This window comes from Nannobrachium achirus (assembly GCF_963921795.1).
Source record: "Nannobrachium achirus genome assembly, chromosome: 23".
Classification (NCBI taxonomy): domain Eukaryota; kingdom Metazoa; phylum Chordata; class Actinopteri; order Myctophiformes; family Myctophidae; genus Nannobrachium; species Nannobrachium achirus.
Window position 1 is genome coordinate 21,691,507 of NC_137830.1, and position 10,484 is coordinate 21,701,990.

The window sequence follows — 10,484 nt, forward strand, 5'->3', positions numbered from 1 at the left end:
ACCCAACCTCACAAACTGTTTTCTGTCGCTCAAATAACTTCTCACCCATTTTAGCACTATTCCTCTGATTCCATATTTTTCCATTTTTTTAATTAATATTTCATGATTAATAGTATCAAATGCTTTTTTGAGATCTATAAATATCCCAGCTACATATTCATAATTATCTATAGCGTTAGTGATTTCCTCAACTGATTCCATTAATGCCATTGCTGTTGACCGATTTGCTCTAAATCCATATTGGCTATTGCTGAGAAGACTGTGTTTTTCAATGAATCGCTCCAATCTGTTGTTAAATAGTTTTTCTAAAATTTTGGAAAATTGAGGAAGTAACGATACAGGCCTGTAGAACCACTCTACCAGAATGGGTTTGCCGCTCTGACATCACGCTCTGGCTTCACTGTGATGTCACACTAACAGAATCCCTTTTATGCCCATATATGGAGTTCCCTGATGTCATCAAGATTAATGATGCCCTGTTAGAGAGATCCCTGTGATGCCAGGGGAACAAATCACTTTTTTGCCCATATATGGAGATCCCTGATGTTGACAACCCTGATGTCCACAGCACTGTGGCGTGACGTCGCCCTTTAGGGCGAGGTTGCTTGTCGCCCTGAGGTGTCTTACTAGTTTATATCAGGTTGCGCTTGTTGGTAATGATGTCAGAACACTGCTCCTCATTGGCCAAGGACCCTGCCTTTGTACTGTCGGTAATCTTTTTGCGGAGAATAAACTTAACCCTGCCTTTGTACTGTCTGTAAAAAAATTTGCATCGAATAAACTTGAGCTATAAAGATTTGGTATAACATGGTCTCACCTTTCAGCAAGCCCACAATCACACACACACACACACACACACACACACACACACACACACACACACACACACACACACACACACACACACACACACACATACACACACACACACACACACACACACACACACATAAAATACATAATTGGCAGAAAATGGAGCAACATCACTCTGCCGGGATATGCCTGCAATTAAATGCAATGAAGCACTTTTTTAGTGAGTGTGCATGTGCGTGTGCATGTGTATGTGTGTGTGTGTGTGTATTGGTTTGTGACGGAGGGCCCCCAGTGTTTAAAGTGAGAGTTATGCATTTGCTTCTCTCTCGCTCTCTCTTTCCCCTCTCTCTCGCTCTCTCTTTGCCTTGTTTATTAGAGCCAGGGTTTGCGTGGAGGGAATATTCCGAACGTGTTTCATGGTGACATTTTGTGACATGCTCCACCGAGGGAGAAGAGGGCCGGAGAGGGCAGTAGAATTTATTGACTGCATTTCACAGTTATAAATGGCTCTTTTACTGGTGACATAAAGAAAATGATCTGCTCTCCCTGTGCTGCTGTGGCGGGTTCACATCTGTAAACTCTTGTGTGTACTACCAGCAGAGCCGGCGGAACTCGCATTGAATATTTCACCCTAACGGGGCAACTTCAATTGCCATCGAAGCCTGCGTGGTGTTGAAGGTGAAGTTGGGAGCATTTGAAGAACCGGGGATGTGTTCTTTGTGTCCGTGAAAGGAGAAACCGACCGGCTGGTTATGTGTGAGCGGAGTCCCTTATCGTAAAAAAAAGCAATAAGCTGTGTGTCCTTGGGCGGCAATGGGCGCTGGTATGAACTGCACATGTTTGGATTGCTTACCTACTTTAATATCGGTTCTTGCAGTCTTGCTATACCATCTACGGGGATGTCTTGAGGATGACTAATCGTGTCTCGGGAGAGACACCACACGCGCACACAGCCACCGCCGTCTAAGCTACTGTTAGCACAGTGTTGCTCAAACAATCCTTACTACACATTGAACGGCTCCAGGGCATGAGCTTCAAAGCCCCCCGACTTCTGCTGAAAGAAACAAAGGAAGTAGAAGAAGAAAAAGTATTTTGTATACTGTAAAGGAAACACAGTGTTCTAACAGTTTGTCAAAAACAGATTGACTTTCAGGGACGTTTTGGAACAATTTGAAGTCATCTCACTGGCCTTTTCTTTTTCTGGGCGTAGCGCAATCGTCCTTCCAGGCTATGGGATGTACTTTATTCACAAGGAACTAACCAATTGTACTGTAGATCAATCATCCCTCCAGGGTATAGGGTGTAGTCTATCCTTGATTAGCATAGAAATGAACTACCCTACACTATCACAGAGCAAGCCTTCCGGCTATGGGATGAAACAATCCTGAAGGAACATTGCAGGATTGTCTACATTTCTGATTTTGTCAACCAATCATTACTTAAAGAGGTGTAATTTCTGTTTTGTATGTGTCTATGCAATTAACATTACTCCAATAGAACCCTGGGTGTGGTTATAATAATGCAAATAAATATGGCTTCCCTGTGTATTTTTATCCCTGTGTCTCTTTCTGAAAGCTGAAAGCCTCTGGGTCAAAAGGCCCAATCGAAATACTGCTTTAGTAAAACATGCAGCTGTGGGGGTGGCTAACTTCAAGTGGGTGGTGCTTGAACAGTTGAGTGTCATTGGCAGTGATAGGATAGATTGTGAGCAGAGATGACAGCACCAAGGGATTTTGTGACAAAGGAGGGGACCAAGTACAGATCCCTGGGGACTTCGGTTAGGAGGGTGCGGGGGGATGATGGCAAACCTTTCCACAAGACCTGATAGGTCCGTTCAGTAATGTAGGAGGAGAACCACTTTAGTGCTGCCCCAGTGATGCCTAGGTCAGCAAGGGTGTCCAGGAGCAGCTGGTGGTTCACTGTGTCAAAAGCTGCAGTCCAGAAGAATCAGGACTGCAGAGTGTGAGGCAGCCTGGGCAGCATGGAGTGCTTCTGTGACTGCTAGGAGTGATGTTTCTGTGGAATGGGCATGGCTGGGGTCCAGCAGGTTGTGGAGAGAAAGCTGGTTAGAGACCATACGTTCAAGGGTGAACAGCTGAGTGTGGCTATAATTTGAACACTTTCTGCCTCGCATGGTTTCCTCCTTCATCGGTATATGAATGTGTGTGTGTGTGTGTGTGTGTGTGTGTGTGTGTGTGTGTGTGTGTGTGTGTGTGTGTGTGTGTGTGTGTGTGTGTGTGTGTGTGTGTGTGTGTGTGTGTGTGTGTGTGTGTGTGTGTGTGTGTGTGTGTGCGGTATATAAATGCACCATTTACCATCTATTGTATTTACAACACCTCTGCTATAGAATATACTGCTATAGAATATAACCTATGAAATTAGCTGGCCATTGACATTAATGCTGAGAGGTGACCTTGCCATGCCTTAGCTTTTGTTGAAATTGACTGGGAGTGCATGGACTGGGAGGGAGCCCTTTGAGGTTTGGGGCACGTTGCAAAGAATGGCCTTAGGTCGGTAAAGGTTTGTAAAGAATATATATTCTCGAGTTTCGTCGCTACATGGTTGTTACCCTGACACATTCCAGATGTTGAGTGTGACAGGGTAGCATCCACGTAGCAACTGTTGCTGTCACGTTCAACATCTGGTTGGCCGCCGTCCAGACTGAGTGGCAGAGTTTCACTGGTTTCTGTGTCCGTCGTTACAAATGAAAATCCCTGTTTCAAATACAGACATTTGACATGCACGCATGCACTCACGTACACACATACATAATAGCCCAAATAAAAAGAAAAAAGTATATACAGTATGATTTGTAGCTATGATCCTCTGCTATCCTATGACATGAAAAAACTAAAAATGAAAAACGCCACAGTGACAGTCTGTTTGTCACGGCTGGTAATATACTGTAGGCCTAGACATACATACACATATATACATGCAGGTAAAAAAAAAACATTTTAAGCCCAAATACTAACACGAGAGGACTTTCTGTAGCAAGAGTTCCTGCACGGAACACGTTTCACCAAACGTACATTTCACCAAACTTACGTTTCACCCTACAGCTGAGCAAAGCTGCATTCATACTGGGTTGCGTGTGGGTGTTGTTGCGCAGTCCGAGGTCTGAAGAAAGGCATTAGTATCGTCTCCATTGCCCTGCAGCTCCTCGGGCGTTGTTTTCTTGTTTGGCTGGTCAGGACACTCGGGTCCTAATTTACCAAGCTTATCCAACTGCTCCAAGCGCTCCTAGTGCTTGTACTGGGTTAAAGGTAACAGAAACACCACAAGCTGTGGCAATGGTGTAAAATGGTACACGCCTTTTGTCTCATTGAGTGGGCGCAATTGCCTTAAACATCCCTGTTCCTTTTGTCTGCTTAAGTGGGCTCAGTTGCCTTAACCACGCACCCCCAATCCCTCACCTTGTTTGAAAGTGTACCGCACTGTTTCTCAACAGTCAGGACAAACCGGGGGTCCAACTCTGAGAGAACACATGGAACCATTGTTCCCAACTAATCTACACTGTAAATGTCTCAGAGTTAATTTAACTCTCGGCGTTACAGACCTTTAAGGGTCCATTTTGACCCTGTAGTGGTTCCCGGACGCGTTGAGAGCTAGTGGGGTATAGTGAAAATTGTGTGGATGGATGAAAACAGACCTGCTTTAGATACAGCACAAATGTTATGTTTGCACTTTACTGTGACATTTGTTTTTTATCTGCTAGCTTAATATCTGATGTCACCTTGGGGGGAAAAGACGACAGCCTCAACACTGTCTCCCCCGCAAGTAACAAGAACTGGTGCAAAACCAACTTCTGAAACAATATTTGCCACCAATCATCAATCAATCATCATCTGATGTCAATCCAGTACAAGAAAATAAAAATCTAATGTTGTTTCCCCCCTCCAAAAACCCGGTAAATATTAATAGTGTTGTTAAGCAAAGAAAGTTTTCTTTCAGTTTTAACTTTTAATTTATGATGTCATGTATAAGTCTCTTTAAAGTTCTGTTTAATCTATTATAAAATATCATAAAGCATCTTAGTTGGAACCAGACCATCTGTGTTGCCAGATCTCGAGAGCGTACGTGCTGCTGAGCGAGAGACGGCTCTCAAAGAAAGTACAAGCCTGTCTGAATATTCTGAAGAATGTGGCTTTTCGGGAAGAATGGGTCCATATTTCGTCGCTGTCGGGCAGAAACCTCGTAACTCCAAGTTTCAAATGTATGCGTTTTTTAAGTAAAGCCTTGCTTCATCATACAAGACTGTTGCACAATTAAAACTACTGTATCGAAAATAGCAGATCTACAAGCACACAATGCCTCGCACCACGAGGCGGTGTGTGCTTGTAGATCTGCTATTTTCACAATGTTAAAGACTCACGTGTCCTGCATAAACTAATGCTATGCTTCATTCCAAGTGGTTAACACCATGAGACTTGTTGTGTCTCCATAGGAACTGCTGTTATCAAATTGTTGTCTTAGGAAAGTGAGAAATACTCAAGACCCCATGGGGTGAGTAATCGATAGAACATAGGGACGTGCAGAGAATGTTAGAGAAGCAGGGAAGTTTGGTGCTTGATACCACACTGAAATAAGCATAATCAAGTCAATAGTCTACACAGAGAGGGTAATTCTTTCAACATAAGATGCTGCATTCAGGAGAGTTTGGACAAGGCAATTTTCTTGAATGCTGCCTTCAGGTGTGGCATTTGCATGAATGCATTTGCATTTCTTTCACCATAGTAAAAACTGCATTCATGGTCTGGAGAGGGCACTTTTTACAGATGGGTAAAAGGGCAAGGGGCTCAAGCCCCTTTTGATGTCTATGTGTGCATGTGACTGGAAAATATATATTTCGGGTTTGAACTATCCCTTTAAAGCCTGGCAGGTTCTGACAACTGGGATGAACTATCCCTTTAAAGCCTGTCAGGTTCTGACAACTGGGAGACGGGCAGAACAGCTAAAGAAACTGTTATTATGCTTCTTATTCCCACAATGTCAGTCTCCCCCCGGCACCAAGATTAAAAGAGGAAGATGAAAATACACATTTGCTTCCTGGACTTGTTTATCCTTTTTTCCGCACCGTGTCTGATTATGTTGAACCCATTGCCCTCTATAAACATACAAGGAAAGACTGCTTTCACCCTGATAATTATGCTAATGTGATGGATGATATTGGAATATCCCAGAGAATAATGGCCATGGATGAGATTAAAAATAGCATGGCCGTACAGTGAGTGCACCATCCTACTGTATACATAATCTACTTAATACTGGAAGTTATAATAAATGATAAATCATATGTTACACAATGAGAGCATGTGCGTGTGTGTGAGTGTATTATGAATTCCACAACAATAATAAAAAAAATAATATGTAGGCCAATCTGCCTACTGTAGATCCAGAACAGAGGAAATTGTCATAGATGTTTTGCCATTTGCGTCACGCATGTTAAAAATGCATTGTGCCTGCAAGATAAATGTATGATACAATGAAAAGTATAACAGTCAGCGTTGGGGAATGTTAGTGAGTCATGAGAACAGTACAGTACTGTATGCACTGACCTATTTAACCACATAAACCCTTTACTAGGGACATCCATCCCTATTCCAGAGATGCTGGGATGAATATTTGGCAAAAATTGTAGATCTACAAGCTTGTAGATTGGTTATTTTCGGACGAAGAGGTTTGGTGTAGAGGGAAAAAGGAGGGGACTCTTAGGGAACCCGGACAGCTGAATGTAGTGTTTTGATGGTTAAAATTAAACCCCTTCTGGGCAATTGTAAATCTTTAAAGCCAATTAGCGTTGTTATGACAGAAAGAGAGTGACGTTGTGTGTCTGTGCGTGTGTGTGTCTCCCAGCGTTACTGACTACAAAACAATGATGTTGGCCTACAAAGCCCAACCCTACAACCCCTCTCGTTGACTTAGATCACAGGGAAGTCGTCTGAACCTTCCCTAAAACATCCGGGACAACGCTCCACACGTCCCAGACTCTACTCTCTTCTGGCTTCCAAACTGTGGAACAAAGTTAGAATTGCAAACTCTTTTTTTGTACATTTGAAAACTACAACTGGGACATTCTGCATGAAGAGCACTTTCTACTTTTGGTACTTTAAGTACATTTTGATGCCAATACTTTCATACTTTTATTCAAGTATAATTTGAATTCCAGTCTTTTACTTGAATTCTAAATTGCAGTATTGATACCTTTACTGTACCGTAAGTGAGTACTTTTTCCCACCACTGCCAGCACACTGTCAATTACAATCTCTGGCACGTTGGGATGTTACTGTGTGAGGCAAAACAAAACATTAGCTACACAACAAATGCACAGAGCCTCTAGATGTTATTAATCCCCCAGAGATGGTGAGAGATTAGAAAACACTAAAAAAAAACAATTAATGCCATCAGTCCTGACAGGCGGATTTAGCTGCGTTTCCACAGTTTAAAATGAAACTGGCCCCGAGCCACCAGGCGGCCCCCATGGCCAGGTTTATTATTATTATTATTTTTTTGAGCAATGGTCACACCGTCTCCTATTCGTGCCTGCGTGTGTATGTATTTTTGTAACTTTGTAACTATGTTACTATATGTATGTAGCATGGCAATACCGCTAATGACCAATGGCAGGCCTGGGTGACCAAGTGGCGCTGTTGAGGAGGCCACACATGCGCTCGCGACCCTGAAATGAACTGCTACTCACACATGGCCACGGCCACGCACACATTCACACACATTCCAATCCTCACACACACACACACGCACACGCACGCACGCACGCACGCACGCACGCACGCACGCACGCACGCACGCACGCACGCACGCACGCACGCACGCACGCACACACACACACACACACACACACACACACACACACACACATGCGCACACACACTCAGCTTAAACACAATGAACCATTCTGTGGTCTGTCTGAGTAAACCAGATTCTGCATACCAACTCATCATTATATTGCAGCATGGTTGTTTTATATCCTATTACTCAGTGCTGGACAGTAACGGCACTGTCCACTGGTGTGCGTACAGACAGTAAGCACAGAAGAAAAAAATGTACTTTACTCGTCTCCTCACCCATCCCTAAGGTCACTATTTATAAACTGGATAAATACCTGTATGTTGCTTTATATATGCCTTGATATAATGATGTCACACTTTGCCCTTCTGATTGGCTAGCTGGCATACACAGCCTGTAGCCTGTGATTGTCTATGGGCGTAAACACAGACAGACAAACAAAGATTTGTCTAGTTTTATAGATTCTAGAAAAGTGTCTCCACGTAAACGGGCAATATGGTGGGAAATCTTAAAGGCAATTACAGGCAAACAGAAAATCATACTGACAGTCATTGTCATACTTTGTATACAAAATGTGTCTCAAAAGTGACATTTGTAGCATTGGTTGTGCCTCTGGCTCTGTTGTTTAGAGGCCCCCGAATATCATCGTATTCAAATGTGGGGTAGATGGGACGATGCAGACGATGATGCATAGATGCATTCATGATTTCAACCATTTCCTTTGTAAAAGATGCCCCTTCTGCAAACCGTGGAAGCCAATTCTAGACGGTTAGAATAAGATATGAAAAATCTGTATGAAAAACGTCACGACTCCAGAGTAGTATAAAAATGTTTTTGTGTTTATCAGAAACATTTATGCATGTTTCTTTGCATGTCGAGACAAAAGCTGCGTCCTAACAAACCGAACCAGTTTGTGCTCTGTCAGGAGAACGGTGACCAACACGACCAGTAAACATCCCGCTCCCACGGCCACGTGGACCAGCCTCAACAGCCATCCGCTGCCGTCGTGGCAAAACAGACCCTCCGAGGCGGCGGTGACGGCCGTGCCGACGGCGAGCACCACGAGCAGGGCCGGGCCGGGCCGCAGGCCTCGCAGGGGCCTAAAACGACTCCCCCGGAAGTACCGGTGGATGTAGACCAGGCTGTGCAGGATCCGGAGGCCCACATTGAGACAGTTGGCCAGTATGAAGCCGAGGCCTCCCACCCACCGAGTCAGAATGTAGGAGAGAGACAGGAAGGAGCCGGACAGGCCCAGCATCACCAAGTTGTAACGGTCGACCTCCTCCTGGCTCATTGTGGCGAACACGAAGCACTCGGTCACGCCGTTGACGGCCAGCAGGAGCACGTAGCAGCTGTAGCATCGCAGCAGAGCGGGCCCCGCCCCGCCGCTCAGCAGTGCGCCTCCGTAGACGTCCAGAGCCAGGTGGGAGTACGCATAGCCAAACGCCGGGACGATCAGGCCGATCACGAGCACCAGCTTCAGCAGACACTCCAGCACCTCCGCCGCGACGGCGACCTCCTCCTGTTTCTGCGCCTTGACGTCGTGTCCTCTCTCGAGCACCTTGGCGAAGAACACGTAGAAGCTGTCTTCTATGGGCTGGAAGACGAAGCGGGCCACCGCAGAGCCCAGGTTGTTGACGATGTCATAGACGCCCTGGTCCCCGAAGCTGAGGACGTTCAGGAAGGTCATGACGTAGCGCTCGCCCTCCGTCAGGATCTGCTTCAGGAAGGACTGCTTGAAGAAGCTCCATGTCAGCCAGGCCATCGCCCGGTCGATCAGGGGCTCCCCGTTGTTTCTGCGCGGCAGCAAGTCTCCGACCTTGTGCACAGGAAAGAGCTTCTTGTTGACACCATCGGACCCCAGGAACCGTATGAAGTAGACGGCGTAGCACAACACCAGGAACCCCGTGTACGCAAACTGAGCAGCGGCGAAGATATAAAGCCCCCACTCGGGCGCGGAAACCACCAGAACGACCGTCAGAACACACTTGGCCATCATGGCCAAGCTCTCCGCCACCACCTTCAGCTTGACAAACATGTGCATCTGGGCCAGAACTCGCAGGGGCTCCACCAGCAGCTCCTGCATGGCGGCCAACGCAAAGATCCCCACGGCGGGGCCGTAGTGCGGGGCGGCCCGGGGATCCGGGACCTCCAGGAGCCACAGCCACACGTACACCAGGAGGGACGCCCACATCACGCCCAGGGGCAATGGCAGCCACAGCATGTTGATGATCCGTCTCCAGTTGTGGCTCGTCCCCGTGGCTGCGCTCGGACCGGCCCGGCGGAACGCTTCTCTGGACAGGAATACGAGCGTGGAATAGAGCAGCGTCAGCCGGACGTTGACCACACCAATCAGCTCTTTGGACACAAACCGCAGCGTGAAGGCGTTCAGCAAGAAAGTGAGCACACGGAACACGAGCTGAAGCAACGCGTTGTACGATGCGTTGGTGGACGCATTCTTCAGAATGTCTTGGGTGCTCATTTTTACATTAGTTTGATGTAGGTGTAATTCAGGTAGAGCTGGAACAGACATCATTCAAGAGCTGTTTTTTTGGAGTTGAAGAATGCGTTGAAGGTCTGTGAATTCACTTTTCATTCATTGGCCCATCTGGCAGACTTCTATGCATAATTTATGCTCCGCCGTATGATCGTACCACGTGCCTACAACAGACGACATAGAATCTCATAACTCATGGCGTTGTATACTGAAGTATAAATCTGTCTTCCTGGGTACTAGAGGTTTGTGCCCGCTCCGCCCGTTCATAGTAAGATAATATGATGTCAGGTGAAACTCATGGAGATTGGCCCATTTATAGTCTGGTTGGCTGAAATGTCATGTGAAGCTCACCAATCGATTTTCAGAC

General features: G+C 45.9%; 1 protein-coding gene across 1 annotated transcript; it reads right to left on the reverse strand.

The window, feature by feature from the left end:
- Positions 1-8,473: 8,473 nt before the first annotated feature.
- On the reverse strand, positions 8,474-10,102 carry LOC308308791 (man(5)GlcNAc(2)-PP-dolichol translocation protein RFT1-like; the record flags this gene model as incomplete). Its single annotated transcript, XM_080754244.1, has 1 exon — positions 8,474-10,102. The coding sequence occupies one exon, from the start codon at positions 10,100-10,102 to the stop codon at positions 8,474-8,476; it is 1,629 nt and encodes a 542-aa protein (XP_080610370.1).
- Between the last annotated feature and the right edge of the window lie 382 nt (positions 10,103-10,484).